Raw genomic sequence first — 21,559 nt, forward strand, 5'->3', positions numbered from 1 at the left:
TAACCCAGGTACCTTAATATTTCATTCTATACAATGAAAACACTAAATCTATCCTGTAACTATTTAAGTTATATTGTGATATATTAAAGTGTTACAGGACAAACTTAGCTTGAATATTGTGTACTATGAATAAAGGGGAAGAAGTGAGTTATGGTACAAAAAACACTGGACTAGGAATCAGGTGATCTGAGTTCTTGTTTTGGCTCTTGCTACTAACTATGTCTCTGAACCTACTTCTCAGGATTTTAATTTCCCTGAGTGTTCCAAAAAAAAAAAAAAAGTTTGCACTAGATGATCTCTAAAGTTTCTTGAATCTCTAACATTCTAGAGATTCTATAGAGCAAAGCTACTACAAACAATTCCTCATTTGTAAAATGAAACTAGATGGCCTCTAAGATCTCCTTCAATTTTAAATCTATGATCACATGATCCAAAGTTTAGAACAAGTGTAATGTAACGAGTATTGTTGAAATGGACTATAAACTTAAGTCTAGGTGGTCTTCAGCCATAATAAAATTTTCACTATAAAAAGATTAGTACTGAGATTTAAACCATATAAGATTCCTTTGAAGGGGGAAAATTATGAAATTGTTTCCCTTCAATTACCTTAGCTTGTATAACTGAATCAATTCCTTATTTACAAAAAATACATGCAACTCAAAAGTACTATTATTTACTGGCAAGATAAAAACATTTACAAATTCTATTAACTGTATTATGAGAAGAATCTTTAGCAATCATTTATATTTAAACTTACCAATGCAAACTGATTGACCTGAATAAATAGTACTTCTACTTCCTTTTCTGTAACATCTGTCCCAAATCCTTTATATTCCTTATAGGCTTCAAGGTAAGACCTCAGCCACTGACTTTGTAGTTCTCTATCTGGATAGAGATTATAGTCTACATCACTTACACCTAAAATGGGGAGGGGAAAATAACAAAGAAAAGATTTATTCAGACTACCTTAAAAAAAATTTTTCTAATGCTACCAGATCTTCGTCAGGATACAAAGTATCAAAAAGAATTCAGTGACTGGTAAAACTCTAGAATAGTTATTCAAGGATCTCATTTAAATTGTAGTAATTTACACTGTGCCTGAACTGCCTTCTTGCAATTCTCTTTTATTGAAACCTACATATTTTTCAAAGGCATCTCTTCTACTAGTCAAGTCTACAGTGACCTCTCCCCTTCTTTGAATTTATGGCACTGCTAACCATCTACGTCATTTAGAGATCAATGATGAGTTCATTTTGTAAATGACCTCTCTCTTGCTCCAGATTCCAACACTATTTGGAAAAGACATGTAATGGGTTATGCCTCTACTTATTTATTAAGTATATCAGAAAATAGGGAAAGCAAATAAACATGGTGGTAGGGATGCACGTGAAAGCTAAAAGGTATCAATAAATTGTGCAGGAGATTAAATTTTTTTCTAGATTATTTCCAAACTGGTAAGGGCTTAACAAAATCTGGAGCATATCATGAGTTAAAATTTAATGCTGACAGGGGCAACTAAGTGGTGCAGTGGATAGAATATCAGCCTTCAAGTCAGGAGGACATAAGTATAGTCTCAGACACTTGACACTTATTAGCTGTGTGGCCCTGGGCAAGTCACGTGGTCCCAATTGCCTCACCAAAAAGAAAAGGAAGAAAAAAATTAATGCTGACAAACACTGGTAATGTCAATGATTTGCAAAGAAATGACTCATTTGGGAGAAACTGTTGGTAGAACATTCTAATCTTCTAAACTTCTAATAGAATAAAACAATACTTGTTTCAAAATGTTTAAAGTTCTAAAGTAAGTATTTTTATTTGGGAGAAGAGGGGCAATCTTTTCTCTTACACCCAAACCTGAGACTACTAAAATTGTTTTAGCATATACTTGAAGAGATGCTTCAACAATTGTCCTTTTAGAGATAGGGTTTCCTAATGTAAAAGTAATATATGTCAATTTTTAAAAATTTTACTCGTTCTAAAACTTAGCTTCATAGTGGAAATAAACTATATGTTTATAGTTTATATAAAACTATATTTTATGAAATATGAAATAAACATGAAATTCTAGTATTTTCTTCAGGTGCTTTACTGTAAGAGGTTGTAATCCTTTTTAATTGTAAATTTAATAAAAGTGTGTGTTCATCCTTCATTGCCGAAGAAGACCATGACTTGCACTTGACTTTGTTTTGAGTGGGGGGGGAGGGTTGTGCAGGTCACTAGCCTCACTTCTCCTCCAGAGCCATCTGAATCCAGTGACCAGATATTCATCAGGATGACTGGAGATGGCCCAGGATGAGGCAATTGGGGTTAAGTGACTTGCCCAAGGTCACACAGCTAGTGAGTGTCAAGTGTCTGAGGCGAGATTTGAACTCAGGTCCTCCTGAGCACTGGTGCTCTATCCACTGTACCACCTAGCTGCCCCTGTAAATTTAATAAGTCCTTTTAAAAAGGAGGCTACTGCATTTTCAACCATTATTATTACAATTACCCCAAAACAAAAGCAAACACATACAAACAGATGGTTAAAGGAAATAGAGGGGGAAAAATTAACTCTCTTCAAGTTTAACTTTTGGTTTTATATTTTACTTTTAATCAAATACTATATATGTCTTGTTTTCTGAGGTTAGTAAACTATTCCCTCAGTCTATTTATTAGATACTGGTTTTCATTCCAGAAGAATGTGACCCCGAAATTTTAGAAGTTAAATTCAGATTTTACCTGCAAATTCATTGAAATGGTTTCCAATATCATATGCCAGGTAGTTGTAGCCAGAGTATTCATAATCTATGAATTGCACATCACCTATGTGAGACACAAAAAAAAAAGACATAAGAAATCACATATAAGAGGTACAAACCCCTATACTATTGTGCCTAAATATCCTCCAATATTTCTGTCTCATTGTTTGTTTGTGCTCAGTTACATGCAGCTCTGAGACAATCCCAGGGTAAGGCTGTGAATTTTATGGCACTGAGCTTTAAATTTTTTAAAAATTATTTATCTTTTCTAGTCAACAGCATATTTGTTAATATCAGCATTCAATTATGTCAGAAAAAGTTTAAATATAAAAAGAATAAATGAAATAGTTCTCTAGGTTTATACATAAAAAGGAATTATTTTTCACCACATGAGGGCATCAGATACTTCAAAGAGCAGCTCTAGATACAATGTTTAATTCCAAGGATACTGTTATTTAGAAATGATATCCTTTTAAAGCTATCAATGACCTGGTTTTTTTTTTTTAACATAATTTAATCCAATAACTAAAAAATGAGTTTTATGGCCAAATTTAATACTAAAAAGTGCGAGAGTCATTTCTGAAGGAAAATAATTATCTAATCCAAAACTTTCCTGGCTCTGATTACTTCCACATTTCAAGGACACTTTTGATTTTAATGGTATAGAAATTCCTACTATATAAACCTTGCTGCAGCAAATATATTACTTATCGTCATAGAAATTCTTTTGGGACTCTCAAAGATTATATGGGTTGCCCATGGGTAACACAGGGCTTCTAAAAATAAGAGGTAGGATTTGATTACCACGTCTTCTTGCCCCCAACTTCAGTATTTTATGTACTATGCTACTTTACTGGGTTCAATTATATATTTGTATGTAACAATAATTTTTAAACTATGTCCTTCCCACAAAAGATTGGACCAGTAGATCTAAGGGATTAAAGCATCACAGATTTAGATCTGTAAAACCTTAAAGATTATCTAGTCCAACTCCCTCATTCATTTTACATATAAGGAAAATGAGGGCCAAAGAGGTCAAGTGACTTGCCCAAAGTCACAAAGGTGGTATAAAGCAGATCTACAGTTGGAATTCAGTTCCTACGACCCCAAATTCAGTGTTCTTTCCAATGTACCACAATAACTTCCTCAAGTACATTAAGTCACAAGGCTTTATGATGGTTTAAATAGGCTGATATGTTAAAAGATTTATATTTACAAAAGTTTGTTGTATTAAGATTTTGATCTAGAGGTAGATAAGAATTCCTTAATAATTTTCTATTTTAACATGAATAACTTTGGTATCATTCATTTCTAATAAATCTACATGATGTTTGTTGAAGTGCTTTAGTAGTTATATAGTTAAGAGTCTATATATAGATGTGTTAACCAGTGCAGTATTCCCCAAAATTTAAACTTATGGCACAAGATCTTTACAAAAGTTAGCTATTCATGTACAAAATAATATTTAGTCCTATATATTTTATTAATGGTTCTCCATGTAAGAACCCACAAGCTACTAAGCTCCTAATTAGAAATTTTATTTTTCAATATTGAAAGATATAGCTTTAGGGAGCCCACAAAAGGCTACCTAACAAGGCCAGGTCAAAAAATATCAGCCAACAGTTTGACAATTTAATCAAAACAGTCAAGCTACACTGACACAAACCATTCACTGGCATTTTCCAAATAGCAATAGATTTAGCAAATCTTGAACTGTACTGTCTTGTTAGAGATTTGTGTTTAATGCTGTGAAGCCTCTCTTATCAAAGCCAACCAGAGAAGCAGAAATGGTATGATGAAAAATTTCAAGGCAGATGGAGTCCTTTAAACAAAAGCAGAAAAAAATTTAATTCAAATGCATTTAATACAGAAATTATGACCTTATTTAAGCAATAGTGAAATCTAAATTCAAATGCTAATTCTGAGAGTAATCTATACTATGAAAATTCATTATCATGATCCATATTAAATATATACTTTCTAGATTCAATGTATAAAATTCAAAATTGTGACTATGCTATAATGTACTGAGATTTGTACCCATTATATTCTTCACTCAATAGGCTAAATATGTCAAAAAAAAAAAGGCTGTGATGCTAAGCAAGTCTAGTTTTATAAATGTTTTCAGTAAATTTTCTGATATACAAGAAAATGGGTGTTCAAAAGAAGTTTAAATAATGTCTTTTTTAAAAAATACAAGGTCAATACAGTACAGTGAAAAGAGCATAGGACTTGAAGTTAGAAGACCTATATTTGAGTCTTGCCTCTAACACCTAAGAGAGTTGTGCGACTTTGGACAAATTACTTAATTTCTTCAAGCCTAAATTTCCTCATCTATAAGATGTAGAACATTACTTAATAACAGTAATAGTACTTTATGGTTTGCATGTCATTTGATCCTAACAACCACCCTGTGAAGTAGGTACTGCATATATTACCATTCCATTCTACAAATGAGGAAACTGGTGGGACTCAGAGAGGTTGCATGACCTGTCCAAAGCCACACAGCTAGTAAATGGCAGAACTAAGACTCAAATCCAGGTCTTTAGACTACAAATCTGAAGATTTTCTGACCACACCACAATGAAATAAACAAGAACTTTTACTGCCCTACTTCACAGAATTGTTGTGAGGATAACATTTTACAAAACATATTAGCGGAGACACGAATGTGAACTATTATCTTAAAAAAAAACAACAAAAAACGGGTGGAGGGGAAGACCATGATTTAGGTGCCTATAATGATTTAAATTAGACCTGTTTGTAAGGAACTAAACAAAATCAAAGTACCTTTTAACTCCAGCATTCCATAACCCAGGTAAGTAAAGGCGTATTTATTTTATCACAAAATTGAATCAACAGGTAAAATAAACATTATTCTTTTTATGCAACTGTTGATTGCTTTAGCTTTCAAAGCAGAGTTTATTTAACTGTTTCATGCCAATAAAAACACAGCCCAGTCCTGATGTTAAATTTTGCCACAAGTGAATTAACTAACAAAAGAATTTCATACATGTACTCAAATTTTGGCATGTAAAGTTAAAAATGACAGGTAAAAAAAACCAACCCCTGTTTCCACAGTGGACACAACTTAATAAAAACATAGATAATTTAAATAAAAGTTAAAAATCTATTTTGATATGAAAGTTTTAGCATAGACTTGTTGTAGTGGCATTAATTCATTACAATTAGCCTTTATTTTAAATGCTATATTGTTTATAATTAATGCAATTAAAAATAAGAAAATGAAGCTAACAAGATACAGATGAGGCTGTTACCAGGCTCCGTGCATGTGAACAAGTGATGCGATAAACCTCCAGTCAGTGCGTTTAAGAAGCACGGTGTACGCCGCCACATGGCAGCAACAATGGCATACCTAATCTGTAGCAGATGAAGAAAATTTGGCAAACTCACATTTTACAAGACACAAAGCTTAAAAGGAAAAAAAAAAATTAAAAGAAAAAAGTCCACATTAACTATCTGCTTTTTCAAATTGTCACAACCTCAAGTGGAACTCAACTTTAAATTTAATCTTTTGCAAGAATTAAGATTGAAAATGTCTACTTTCCTTGTTTCATGTGCCAGAAAATCAGAGTACTGTACTGGAAAATGTATCCCCAATGTATGAAGTTGTAGTGGAGTTCTACTCCTTTAAAAATTCAACATCCTTCATATTTCTAAAATTTCAGTAGAAACCACCTATGTTTTTGGAATTTGTACATCATTTTGTTAGTGAGCTATTAATTATTAGTTTATATAAAATGGCCAACATTTTGAGATTTTTTCCCACAAAAATGGTCCTAAAAAAGGCCTACTAATTGTTAATTTTTTAATTATACAGCATGTTTTGTACAACCTGTTAAAAACTCAGGAAAACTCGATTAATTGAACTCAGTTGCTCTAAGAACGTTACTTCATTTTAAAGCTAATAAAATCAGAATTTGGTCATTAACTATATTTACCTTTTATTTACTAAGGGTGTATAGTTTATTTGATATGGTTTCAGGTTTTCTCCCCAGAATAAGAAAAAATAAGCCAGCAGAGGATTAAAGTAAGAAGGAAGTATTATGAATACTTTAGCACAGAACTGACAGGTCATTTAAAGGGTTGGGATAGATTCAGTGGAACTGTAGGCTCAAACTAACAAGGTAAAACTAAAAGAAGTAGCTATGTGAAAACAATTTCTGACTTAAAAGGGAATTCAGTGGACATTCAGTCCATGCCATAACTGAAAAAAGAAAACCTATCTATAACATTACTGAAAAGTGCTTTGCATCCAGAATTTAGGTTCAAAAATCAAACTGCACAAGTATGGGGAGAAGAGGATATTACAAAGTAGTTCATGTTAAAAGAAACTAAGAGTTCTACTGAAATATAAGTTCAATGAGTCACACAAATAACCTAATATCTCAGGCTAAGTGTTACATACAAGACAAATGATGGTTTCACTGCATGACCACAAAACACATAAGGTATTGTATCTACAGGCAAAACATTTTAAGGAAAACTCAGGAGCCTTTACAGACACAGGTAAGCAATATGACTTGCTTAAAGAACTTGGGAGTAAGAGGGTGGCACATATGAAAGCAATATTCAAATATGCGAATGAGTTGTCAAGTGAAAACTTTCGACTATAGGGAAGAAATAAATGAACATTATAAGAAGGCAATTTTTAGCTCAATCTAAGAAAAAACTTCCAAACAGCTATAATGTAAAAATGGAAAGGATTACTTTAAGAAATAATAATTTTTCTACCACTAGAGGTCATTTTCAAGAAATGACTAGATGAAAACTTGTGGGGAGTACGTAGACATGATTCAAGACATGAACAGAAGTTGGATTGGATGCCTTCTGAGCTTTCTCCCAACTCTAAAATTCTGTAACTGTGACTGCTTATCAGTCTTAAAAAGGAAAAGGTGTTAAACTGCTTAGGAATGTATAAAAGAGAGGGGAGGAAGGGTATACAGAGATTAATGAGAAAAAAAAACAAATCATAGTACCTTGTTAGCTTATTACTTCAATTTCCTTACATATAAATCATATGGAGGCAATATCCTACAGTATAGAGATTTGGAAATAATTCTGAACAGGAAATGTGCAACAGGGATATGTTATTGGGGTACTGATTCATCAACTAAAAACGAAAAGATTTTAAAAAGCTGGTAATTATACATTTCAAAGTTCAGAGTATAATAATTTAGAAATGATTGTTCAACTATGACTCTGGTTAGTGAAGTAGATATAAACAGGATGTTTTGAGGAGACACACTTATAATTCTAGGACTTGTTTCACCAGTTTTTAAATACAAGAATGGTACTGTGTCTTTCTGTTTTGACTCATTTCTCACTAGGATAAGTATATGGAGGTTTTAAGTACAAGACCGATACTGTATCTTTTTCTGTTTCATGCTAAATAGCTATTTCAGAATCTTATGGGATTCTTATCTTCAGAGCAATTGTGAAATGTGGGTTACCAAAAATAAAGAATAACTACAGTAAAAATAAAACCCCTATGTTTCTACAAAAGATGGCTCTTTACAATAAGATGTTTTTTAAAATTTTTGGTAAATGAAGACAGAAATAAGAAGTTCAACAGAAACAAGAGTGCTAAGAATTAGACTCGTAATCAGGAAAAGTGAATCATTCAACAAGTATCATCTCCATTTTCTAGATACATTGTTAAAACTGAGAAACACGTGAATATGATCTTCTAGCAATTTTTTTTTGGTTTTCACCTATATTTCCCTAGAAGAAAGCATCTTGGGCAAAGCAGGTTGCTTCATAAATGTTTGTTGCTTTGAACTGAAATTAAAGATCTTTGATGTTATCTTCTTCATTAGCTAGACATGCCATTGTCAATAAGTAAAATTTGCAGTGAAAAAAATTTTTTTTTAATGTAAGGTTTCTGGATCTTCTACTAACAGTATCAGAAGCCACCAGATCATTCTGACAAAACATTGAGGAATAACAGCAACATCCCATGTGATTAATCTACAATTGCTGACCTATCCAGAAGCAAAACATGATTTTAGTGGAAAAAAGTCTGGATTGGGAATCAGTCAATTTAAGTTTGAGCCCAGCCTTCCTCATATATTAGCTATGTGACCCTCAGGAAGTCATAAAATCACAGATTCAGAGCCTGAGGGAACCTTAAAAGTCATCTTATTTTACAGATGAGAAAACTGAGGCCCAACATAAGTAAGTGACTTGAACAAAGAAACACTGGCAGTAAGGAGTAGACTCTTTTTTTACTTCAATCCTCAGTTACTCACCTATAAAAACAAACAGAATGCTCTTATATTATCACCTCAGAGTTGTTAAAAGGCTAAACTACTTAGTAATCAAAGAACGTAAACTGAACTTAGTATTATTGTCAGCACGTAAGGAAAGGTTGAGAATTCAGAATATTTACTAGAGTGGCACAGTGTAAGTCTAGAAGGCTCAGTACTTGGAAAACTAGGCCCAGAATACATCTGGAATCCAATAAACAAAATGAATATATGTGTCTAAATATAGGCTATTCCTAAATATGTTCTATATCCCTAGAGTAATTATCTCTTGAAAATGAAAATATAAGATCAGTACACAATAAAAAGTATTTTAAATGGTCTGTTATTTATAGACTTTTAATATTTGCAAAAGCTCTCACATGAGTACACATACAAATAAAAATGTGTATATATAAATCTCATGATACTTTGAAAAGGTGGTGATGTTATCCCCATTTTACAGAATAGGAAATGAAGGTTAAAAGTTCAATACCTTGAATCAGGATCACACAGATAGGTAGCCAATGCAAAGTTTGAATCTAAGCTTTCTTGACTCCAAGTCCAATAATTTGCTATCACGGTATGTTGACTGTCTCTCAAGAGCTAATCACATTACTTCCTACTCAAAAAGCTTCAGAATAAAATACAAACTGGTATTTCAAGTATCTCCTAATCTGGTTCTTGTCTATCCTTACAGACAAATTTTATAATACTTCCCTATCACAAAATCTATATTCTGACCAAACTGTCCTTACTCTTGTTCCCTACACACGACCTTCTGCTGTCTGCCTTAATGCCCTTGCACAGGTCTTCCCATGCAAACAATATTCTCCTTCCTCACTTCTTGGAATCCTGAGATCCATTTCAGGCTCAGTTTAAGTATTTCCTTCTGTACAAGACCTTTTCTGATTCTCCTAATTGTTAGTGACTTCACTTAAATTTTGAAATTACTTTCTGTATGCATGCGGGTTCCCCTAGTACAACGTAAGGTCCTTGAAGTCAGGAAATATTTCTATTTTTTCCTCGTATTCTCAGTTCTTAGCACAGTGCCTGGTACATTATGTGTGTTCATCCTTCGTTGCCAAAGAAAACCATGTCATCAGAAAAATAATGACATGATTTGCACTTGACTTTGTTTTGAGTGAGGGAGGGCTGTGCAAGGTCATCTGCCTCACTTCTCCCCTCCAGTACCATCTGAATCCAGTGACCAGATATTCATCAGGATGACTGGAGATGAGCCAGGATGAGGCAATTGGGGTTAAGTGACTTGCCCAAGGTCACACAGCTAGTGAGTGTCAAGTGTCTGAGGTGAGATGTGAACTCAGGTCCTCCTGACTCCTCCACTGGTGCTCTATCCACTGCACCACCTAGCTGACCCAGTCTCGTACAGTGTAGGTACTTAATACTTGTTAAATTAAATTATAGGCCATACTTTGGTTTTATATAAAATAGAAATGATAATGATAATATATTTAGACCAAGATGGGATTTCTCACTTATTTTGTATTTATATCATTCTTTAATTTATCATCATAATAAATGGATAATTTTAAGGAGGGAGGGGTCTAACTATTATTTGGCAAGTGTGAAAATCTTACCTTTTCAAGGAAGAGAGTATCATTTTATTAAAGACTTGAGCAAGTCTCTGGGAGCAAGTCAACTAAATCTTAAATCCTGAAACCTCAATTCAGTTTACTGAAAACATTCTCCAAAGATCTCCCCTTTATCAAATCCAATGGCTAGTTTTCATTACTCATCATTTTTAACTTCTAAAGCACCTGACAGAGTTAATTCTGAGGCTCTATCCTCAGTTTCCAATACTCTGTCCTCTCCAGGTATTCCTCCTAATTTTCCAACTGATATTTTTATATGCTCTCATCTTCCAAACACAGATTCACTGTCGAGTCACCCCTAATATTCTGTCACTGGCCCTCTTTCCTTCTCTAGATAACAAACTCTTCAATTTCATCCACTCAAGCATTGTTTTTTTTTTTTTAATATCAATGCAGATGGACTCCTCAACCTCTAATTATAATGTCTACCTTTTACTTATTTTAACTGACTGCTTCAAATTATTCTTCCCTCTAAACCACAACTTCTCTGTTGTTAGCACTGTCACCCAAACCAGAAGCTTCAAAGCCACCTTTTGATTATTTCTTCTCCTAAGAACCCATACCACAAATCCAAACAATTTCAAGTTCTACAAAAACTTGGGAGGCAGTGTGGCACTGGATTTAATATTAGAATACTTGGCCTTGAATTCTAAACTGTCACTTATTTGCCAATGTGATGTTGGACAAGTCACTTGGTCTCTGTGGGACTTAATTTCCTCATCTATAAAATAAAAGGTAGGATTTGAGGACCTCTAAGATCCTTTAAAATTCTATAGCTACAATATTAAAATAATCCTACCTCCAAGATAACCTTTTCTGATTTTCCCCTGCCTAGATGCAAGTGCCTCCCACATTTCCAAATCTTTGTCATTATTTTGTACCTATAGTACTATTGGTAAATGTTGTCTCTGCCAACTTAATGAACTACTTCTCTTGTGTCTTTGTATTCCCCAGCTCAGAGCACTTACTGATTGGTTCTTTTTCATCATACCACTTTACCCACTCTAATTTAACCTCAATCTTCATGCCTAGGAGAGATCAAAACAGTGTGACTTAGCAGAAAGAACACAGGACTCAAAGTCATAAGACTTGAAGTTCTGGCTCTGATGCTTTCCCACAAGTAACTGTAGTAAAGTGCCCTAATACTCAGTTCCCCAATTGTAACCTGGTAATGATAATAATATATGATCTGTGCTAGAGTGTGAATAAAGGTGCTTTGTACACTTATAGCTTTCGATAACTGCAGACTATTACCGTACTTATCCTGAGAGCCACACCCCTAGTCTAGTCCACTACTTGAGGGCAGAGTCAAATTTACTTGGTGGAAATACGTGCCAATGCCAAGGCATCTATCTTCCCTTCTTTCTAAAAGCATTCAGACCCTGGCTCAATCTTCATTTCTATCCCACCTCCTTTTCTTATACTAGAAAAATTTAACACGCATGTTCTTGTTCTCAAAAACTGATGATCTCTTAGTTCCTCCATCTCACCAATACCTACATCATACTCCTCCGCTCCACCATAGCCACACATCAGGACAGTATGCTGCTTGATCTCACCACCACCCTCAGGTATTCCACTTTAAAACTATAAAGTCTCTAATTCTGTTGTCAGATCATAACTTTATTCCATCTCTTTCTCTGCCTTTCCCCAACGTGGACCATGAGGGACCTCTATCTTTTACTGAGAAAATAAAGAGTTTCCTCTTCTGCCCCTGTGTCTCCAAACTCCTATCTGTCTAAACCCTTCCCAATCTTTCTCTAACCTATCTCTGCCAATACATTTTTCATTATTTCCCCTCACATACTCTTTATAATAGCCACAATACTGACAATATCCTGTATCCAACATTCCCATCTTCTGCCTTGGATGCCTTGCATAGGATATCCCTCATGTTTGGAATGATTCCCCATTTCACCAAGGTGATCATAACCATAATCATTTCCTAATGGAAATCTTTGCTGTCCTTTCTCCTTCTGTACATCCCTACACACACAACCCCCACACTCCTCCCATCCCCCTGTCACCTCCACAAATCCACTCCAACTAAAATTACTTGGTAATTGTTTTGCATGTGTTTTGCATTTACTTTTCTGTGTATATGCTGTTTCCTCCTAATAAGTTCCTTGAAGGTCAGAACTACTCTAATTTTTGTCTTTTTAATCCCCAGAGTCTTATATATTCCCTGGCACAAACTAGGTGCTTAATAATTGCGTGCACTGGTCTCACAGCTACTACTTTCTTAATGTTAATCTATAAATGTATCAGATAGATAACAAATGATTAAGAATGTCATAAGGTACTCAGAAGGGACAACTTTTGTAAGGCAGGAGGGAGGGAAGTGGGAGGGAATTAAAAAATGTTTAAATACAGTTCTGTTGCTGGTTGTATTCTGGAAGCTTTACTACTATATAAAACAATAAGTAAGCAAAAGTATTAATCTAGAGTCTTTTGCGGAAGAAAAAAATGGTCTGTAGCCACTGATTCTGCAATCTTTCCTAAAGGTAAAGCTTGAAGTATAACTCCAGAGAAGTTCCTAAAGGAAATTTTGTTTAAATATGAGTGTTTTAGTATTATCTGGCAAATAAACAGGGGATAAGAGTGCGTTTAAAAAAGGGGGGAAACATTTTAGTACATAAGAAAAAGTATTCTGATTTTAAAATTCAGTTCTATTTGATTTTTTAAAAGTTTGTTCTGTGGAAAGAATATGTAGCACAAGAAACTTGGAAAATAGAAATATGGAAAGGTTAAAACAAACTTCTATTTAGAAACAAATACTCACTTTTTTCAGTTAACGTGTAGTTAAAAATAAAGCTGAGTTTCCACTTCAAATGTAAGATGAAGTCCCCTTAATGTAAATTCTACTATGTAAAGTATGGGTTAACAGGCTTTGCACTAAATTTACAAGATAAGACACTGCTTTCATTGCATACCAATGTTTTCATTTGCAAACAGCATTGAGATTCGGTCATTAGAATAATGCTTAATATATGTGTATTACAACTATTATACATAGTAAAAATACAATATTAAAGAACACTGTCAGGTTTTCATATACACGTATATGTACATGCACATGTTAGGAACACCCTCCAAGTAAAATTGTAATTTTATTTTCCCATAAATACATAACACTAGTTTGTAACAGCTACCAGCATATTTTTAAAAGCTAAATATATGCCTCCCTCCCCACAAAAAAACCCAACTCTCCTTCATGTTTAGAAGGAAGCAAGAGTCAAACAACCATTTTGAAAACCATGTGACATCAACTAACCTTGACAGTGTTCCTTTGATTTACTTAAAGTCATATAACTGAACATCTTTTAAACTTTTGGATTAGTGCATTCCCAACTTAAAAATAACAAGAGTAGAAAGAAATATTTTTTAAATTGGTGGCTTTTTGGTATATGATTAATGATAACATACCAGGAGGGCTCCCAAGGTTGGCATTTTCCACAAATTTTTCTTCTAAAATACAGCCAACTAAGAAACAAAGTAGCTATCTTCAAAGACCTTTTTAATTATAAAATGCAGCCAACTGCACTGCATCATTACCCAATATAATGAAAACATGATCACAAGAGTTTCTTTTGCCCAAAACATTTTACTTTAAAATACTAACCCCAAACCACTTGGTCCAAACTACATAATACAAGTAAGTTTTATATAGAAACTTCCAAACTAGTTTTTAAAATACAAATATGCTAGGAGCTGGTTTCTATAACAAGGTATACAAAACAACCAAAATATCCTACCTCCAAGAACTATATTGTCTACCTCACAAATACCTCAAAAGAAAACTATCAAATGTCTTTAATGAGAATATGCCTATATACTTCAGAAGATGGGAATAAAATGATGAAGTGCAAAAAGCATTAGTAAATTACTTCACCACTGAGGACTGTTCTCTGGCATCAAATTATCTGACAAGTCAGAACAAAAAACTGAAAACAGGAAACCTACAGAAACATTTGCTCCTAAGTCTGCTGTCCTTCCCAATGATAAAAATAAATCTATGAATACCAGGCTACATTATATTAAGAAAAAAATTCTCTTTACAACCATGGATGCTTCTAAACCATGCATCCAACAAGTTTTACAACTAAATTTACAATATTAAAAATTTAAGAATCTCTTAAATTTAAAAAATCTGACAGTCTCTAAGATGAAAACTACTTAACCCAGTTCAATCCTGGTTAACATATATACAAATATAGATAGAACTACGCTAATTAACCTCAGCTATTTTCATTTATCAATGACATAAGACTTCATGCATCTTATATCCATGCATTTCAATTAAAATTGTGTAGTAGAGTCAGACTATAATCTAAGTAGTTTTACTTACTGCTATGTCAGGTACCTACCTTGTTTCTCATTGTAGATTATATTCTTACACAACAGGTCATTGTGACAAAGAACAACTGGCGAGCCCAGGTTTGAAAGTATCTCCTTCATCCATGTCATCTCCTCCTGAAGAACATGGGAACTTGGCACATCTTTTAGGAACCTTTTAGGTTTAAAAGATAATTTCACATTATATCTTCTTTGTCCTTTTTCAAAATTTAAATTTTTTTAAACAACATAAAATTATTGAATTAGCACTTTCTGTCCGAGCACACATAAAATTCTACTGGATATAGTAGCTTAGTCACTTCTAAACTAAGTACAAAGGACAAGAAAAACATAGAAGTCAGTATAAAATACAGCATAATTATAAAATTATGTAGATGAGATGGAGTATCATGATGCTACATTATCTATGAAACTAAAAAATGCTTTAGATTCTATGATTTATGTTACATTTTGTCAGATATAATACAAAACTGAAGATGGATAAAAAGCAGCTTATGTTTATACGTGATATGAGGGTTGTAAAGTGTTTTATATGATACCATATTTAAGCCTATTAAAAACCCAGGAAAGAAAATCCTTAATTCAGGTATTATTATCCCATGCTATAGCTTATTTCTGAAGTTATTGACCTTAAAGGTGTATCTCTCTCTCTCTCCCTCACACACACATGTTTCTAAAGATGTGAAAAATAGCATAAAGGCCTTCATCATGATTCTAAAATAAGCAAATATATAAAATGATAAGAGAAAACATGAACCTTAGTGTCCTTCACTGAGGGAAACAATTTCATTTTTGCTGAATTTTAAAACTCCTGGCTTTTTTTTTATACTGCATTTTGTATAAAGAGAAAATCTATTTCTTGCTTGTCTTGGCTGCTATTAACCATTAAGGGTACTCTGAAGCATTGAAGCATAAATCCCTAAATGCACCTGTAGATTTAAATTCAACGTAAACTTTTCTGATTTAATGTTACTATTACTCAGAGTCTATGTCATTAAAATATTCGTATACTATAAACTATGTTCTAAAACTTTATCAACAAAAATAAAAAAATACATAGAAAATGTGTCTTTGAGAAGAGTATTTTAATTCTAAAAATCAAGTCAATTGAAAACTAAAGAAATAGTTATGTATCACAGTGACTAGGTACAATTCTAGTAACTACACCAATATGGAAAACTCTCTATACTTAAAAATCTTAATTCTCATAAAATACTGGTATTTCATTATTATTACATGATCATGACACATTTACTTTCAGTACATTATAGTATTTCTATATTAAGTCATGGCACCTAAGTCATAGCAAATGATAACGCAGCACACGTTGGAGAAAGATCTTAATAACAAATAGAATAGATATGGGTTTCAGATTTCCCTCCTAATGGGAATCTCAAGAACACATTCATCACTACCCCTCTACCAGGCTTTTCTTATTATTCAGGGTTTCTTCAATATCACCTAATTGTCAGGATTTTTCTTAAATGCAAAAGCAAAATCCTGTAAAAATTTCCTGTGTATCAACACTCTTGGGGAGGGACAGGATCAAAAGAGAGAATAGAAGCAATGGGGGGCAGGATAGGATGGAGGGAAATATAGTTAGTCTTACACAACACAACTATCACGGAAGTCATTTGCAAAATTACACAGATATAGCCTATATTGAATTGCTTGCCTTCCCAAAGGGAATGGGTGGGGAGGGAGGGATGAAGAGAAGTTGGATCTCAAAGTTTTAGGAACAAATGTCAAGTACTGTTCTTGCTACTAGGAAATAAGAAATACAGGTAATGGGGTATAGAAAGTTATCTGGCTCTGCAGGACAAAAGAGAAGATGGGGACAAGGGAAGGAAGAGATGTTAGAAGAGAGGGCAGATTGGTGATAGGGGCAATTAGAATGCTTGGTGTTTTGGGGTGGGGGGAGGGGACAAATGGGGAGAAAATTTGGAACCCAAAATTTTGTGAAAATGAATGTTTAAAGTTAAATAAATAAATTAAAAAATAAAGAAATAAATAAAGATTATAAAATTTTTCCTCTGTAGGAAGTCCAAATAACTTAATTTTGAAACCATGACATGAAGTCAGCACAAAAATCAAGGAATAATTTCCACAACTTAAAAGTACACCAGTTTTTACCTTTTATTAATATCTTCATCAGCAAATTCTGTGGGAATAAGAGAGAAATATTTCCCCATCTTTAGCCACAGATTAGATTTGGGGATCCAGCCATTGTGTGCATGTATAGCATGAATTTTGGCAAGATGACGGGCAATTAACCTGTTTATAAATAAAACAAAATACATGTAAGTATATGAAGCTTAATAAACTTGAATTCTTTATAGATCAGTTACCAAAATAACATTGTTACCATTGTTTTTATGCTTTTTCAATAGACTATTAAATATTTGCACATCCCCCACATGTTCTATGAACTAAAACCCTATAAGTTACTTAATAGTAGCTATGGTATACTGCTGGTTAAAAATAAGTGACATAACTCAAGTTAAAATTTTTAAATTTTAAAGCATTTATGGAAATAGGAATTTTTATTCATGAAAATCCATACAGCAATCCCAAAACAGTGTCTTGATATGAAGCCTACAGACAAGTACATCATAGATCAGGCCTGACTCCAAAGACAAAGTCCAGTGCTGGAGAAATGAGCCTTTTTAAACTACGTCTAATTTAGATGTTGTAAGGAAGGCAGCGTGGTATTAGTGAAAGAACACTGGAGTAAGAATCAGGAGACCAAAGTTTGAGCTCTGCTATTAACTTTCTACATATTTTTAAGGGGTGTACGGAGTGTTCAGGAAGGGCTAGCAACTCCCGTCTGAGGTCATGCTAAGTCCTTTTCAGGCCTGCTCATCCACCTCTGGGGTTCACCTTTCACCTAATTCCAACCTCTGGATCTCAGAAGCTGTAGCGTATGTGTAGCAGCTACACCCTGGTAAAACCGTCTTAGCAGACAGGCTAACCCACGTTAACTGAAAGGTCTGAAACCTGTCAGTGAGTTAGGGAGATGTCTACCCCAAGCACATGAAAGCTTTCCCTAGAAGAATGGGCAGATGAGAACAATTTGGTTCACTAGTTACAAAGGTGGCTAAAGCAGGTGCTGTGGAGTGCTGAAAGCTTGATCACACATCAAAGACGCCAAGGTCATCCACTGCATCCTGACTTTTGTCTTGCCACTAGACTCTGATGACTCTGGAAGACAGAGGCTGATGACTTTATATGACTCTACCTCACTTAAATACATTACTTGTACAAGTCAAGACATCACCCTATGATATCATCCTCTCTGAAAATGAAGGATGAACAACAGTATAATCATAAACAAATCATGAAAGAGCTGGGGTCTTAATTTTCTATGATTAACATAATACAATACAATATAATATGATGTGACATAACTGATGTGATATATAATATATTAATGTAATACAAATGAGGATTAAGTAGATGATCTCAAAGATTCTATGGTTGTAATATAACTTTTAAAAGTTTCTCAAAGGTACAACTTGAAATTTAAAAGATCCTTTTGAGCTCAGTCACTGACTAAAAGGCAGAGGTCAAACAAATTTTAAACCTTCACTTCTACATCATTTCAAAAGTAACTACTTTAAGTGAATCTTGCGTTTTGAACACCACAAATTTTCAGCAACACATAAAAAATGTTTAAATCATAATATTACATATTGCCACAAATACAGAAGGACCCAATAAAGACTAATAAAGAGAAAAATTGTCATCTCATCCTGCAGTGTTTGTGATTAATGTAAGCAGGCTATCATGAACATCTACTGCAAAGGATAAAAAACTAGAGAAATTACACGAAGAATAAGTCCCCAAAAACTGAGTCAACATTAACCCTGATATTTAGTAATATCTATGTGAAAATGAACTCAAGTAAAGGGAAGAAGGTGAAAAATGGTAAGGGGAAGGGGTAGGAGAAGTTCAAGAAAACATGACAAGATCTATATGAACTGATGCAAAGTGAAGTGAGAAGAACTGGGAAATCACTGTGCCCAGTAACAGCAATGTTATAATGATAATCAGCTGTTAGACTTGGCTACTCTGATCAATAACAGTGATCCAAGACAATTCCAAAGAACACACGATGAAAAAAATGCTATCTACCTCCAGAAAGAGAGCTGATGAACTGAGTGCAAACTGAAGTATAATTTTCTCTATTTTTTTTTTTGCTTTTTATGGAAATATGGCAAAGTTTTCTATTATTTCACATGTATAATTGATATATTGCTTGCTTTCTCACTGAGTGTGGGAGGGAAGGAATTTGGAATTCAAAATTTAAAAGAAATGTAAAAAATAAGTTTATTTTTTAATTAGGGAGAAATAAAAAAATTTCAAAATCAGCTCTGTTAAGTCATATCAACTTGGTAAAGCAAAGATAAAAATCAAAATCAGATTAGAATCTTGTCTAAGGCTAGAGAAAATTCAAGAACTACTAACTGGCCCTCTATTATTAAGCAGAAAAATTAACAAAAACAAAAACAAAAATCCTGTGATATGGCTATGAAAATTTTCAAGTGGTTATCTAGAGACAATGAGATTTTTTTACAACAAGCACAATTTACTTTAAGTACATCACCTGCATGTCCTTAATTGCTACTTGTCCAAAAGAAAAAATACCTTCTTTCAAAATCCTAATTTATAAGGCTTTACCAATTTATAACTTGTAATAACTTCAATAAGGGTAGGTTGAAGTACACATTTTCATCACATGAAAAAAAGGATGTGTCAGGAAACTAAATAATAAGATTGCAAAGGTATTTATTTAGCTTACACAAAAGAACAAAAATGCCTCTCTCCTCCCCCACTAACACAAGCCTTGTTCTATAGTCCTTCAATAAAGTAAATCTCGCAAGATGTTGCAATCGTCTATAAGTCATTAAAGTATATATATAGGAGCATGCATGAATGAATGAATTAAGGAATGAATTGTGGTTACTATGCACCAAGCATGGTGGATATAAATGGAAGGCAGTCACTACTCTTAAGGAACTCATATTCTAATTGGAGAAGACAACACACGTACACACATGGGAGAGTTAAACTACAGAGTAGGTGAAAATGACTAGAAGTCCTAAAGGTTCAGTTAATGGGGTATCTGTTCCCACAGAAAGAGCCCACCATTACTGGAAAGTGAGAAATAAGTATACAGGTATGAGAATGGAGAGGGGACATAGTATGGTGCTGCAAAGTCCAGCTAGCAGGCCAAAAGGATAAAAGGTCATTGGCAGAAAGACTGTAAGAGTGGATGTCAGTTTTGGCTGTGAATTAAATTAATAAAATTATTGAAATGGGGTTTAAAAATCTCTTCCTTCTCAGTTTTCTCCTCTAGAAAAAAAAAAGGTTTTAAAGAATTAAATGCTCTACAAATTTTCTACAAAATCTCTTCCAGATCTAAATCTAAATCCTAAAATCCTATAATTTAGATTTTTTGCTAATGCAAGCTAGCCTTCCCCCCAAAGAGTCTTAACAATGAAGGTTTTAGTGTACTATCAAATTGGTACCTAGACAAAAATGCTGCTTATAAATAAATACTTAGCTAAAGAAAAACTGTGAAAAAAAATTAAGGACCTCTGAAATTAATTTTAAAAGTTTTCTCTTATTTTTAATTTAAAATTTGACCTGAATTTCTAGTGACATTCAAGCTTTAAAAGAAAACCTTGGTAGGTTGCCAGGAAATCAGTTTTGTAACCATCTTCTCAGTTTTATAAAATTATGCCGTAACTTTGCTACACTAATTTGTTCTGAGAATTTTCATTTTACTGTCAAAATTAATCATAAGCATTAGGTCTAGTACAATCAAAGCTGAAATTAAAAAATGATTAATTGAAATATTCTGATTTTGTAAGCATATTCTTAACTATGATCACAAATGACCTGCAGCTATGGATGAGTAGGCTAACTGAAAGCTCAGTAATCCTTTCTGCACTGACAAGTATTTTGGTAAGTGGGATTGGTTTGAGGTCACAAGCCACTATCAATACACCAGAAAGCTTTTTATTAGCCCTTACTATGTGCAATGCACTGTGCTGCATACCAAGGACAAAGACAGTGAATCCTTGCTCCTCAAATAGCTTAGCGAAGAACTAGTTCAAGTTAGGCTAGCCTCTCTGAAATAACTGCTTCTTAGAGATCATAGCTTAAGTCAGTCAAACATTTATGTAGCAAATTTTATAACAGCTCAAAACATTTACATGTGCATGAATGAGGTGACAACAAGCGTATCTTAAAAACCAAGTCATATCTAACATTAAATTACCATGCAAAACAATACAAAAAGAGAATCAATCAAATGGTCCCCTGTGCAACTTTCTTTCCTACGATCTTGAACATTTCCACTTGCACAGAACACAAAAACAAATTTATACATAAAACCATGAATCTCCATTTTATACACCAGCTTTAAAAATAAATGGATATAATAAATCCCACAATTTATTTTCAAAACTCCTTCACCTCTCTTCTGTGCATTTAAAAAAAAGTGTTTTACAATTGTCTTTTGGGGTTCTTTTTTTTTTTTTTTAACCATCACTATTCTCAAACCCTCAACCCCATC

The 21,559-nt window shown here is 33.6% G+C and overlaps 1 protein-coding gene across 3 annotated transcripts in view; it reads right to left on the reverse strand.

Annotated features, from left to right (window-relative positions):
- ETNK1 (ethanolamine kinase 1) overlaps positions 1-21,559 on the reverse strand; it is a 75,974-nt gene that overhangs the window by 17,963 nt on the left and 36,452 nt on the right. Inside the window, exons 3-7 of one of the 3 annotated variants that reach the window (XM_072653500.1) lie at positions 17,110-17,250; positions 14,988-15,130; positions 14,047-14,103; positions 2,719-2,802; positions 758-918 (exon numbers count right to left, since the gene is read on the reverse strand). In XM_072653500.1, coding sequence (XP_072509601.1) covers positions 758-918; positions 2,719-2,802; positions 14,047-14,103; positions 14,988-15,130; positions 17,110-17,250 — 586 coding nt within the window. The remainder of the gene's footprint in view (positions 1-757; positions 919-2,718; positions 2,803-14,046; positions 14,104-14,987; positions 15,131-17,109; positions 17,251-21,559) is intronic. The other 2 variants (XM_072653502.1, XM_072653503.1) reach the window with 2 other exon arrangements.

Source organism: Notamacropus eugenii, chromosome 3 (assembly GCF_028372415.1).
Source record: "Notamacropus eugenii isolate mMacEug1 chromosome 3, mMacEug1.pri_v2, whole genome shotgun sequence".
NCBI classification, from domain to species: Eukaryota; Metazoa; Chordata; class Mammalia; order Diprotodontia; family Macropodidae; genus Notamacropus; species Notamacropus eugenii.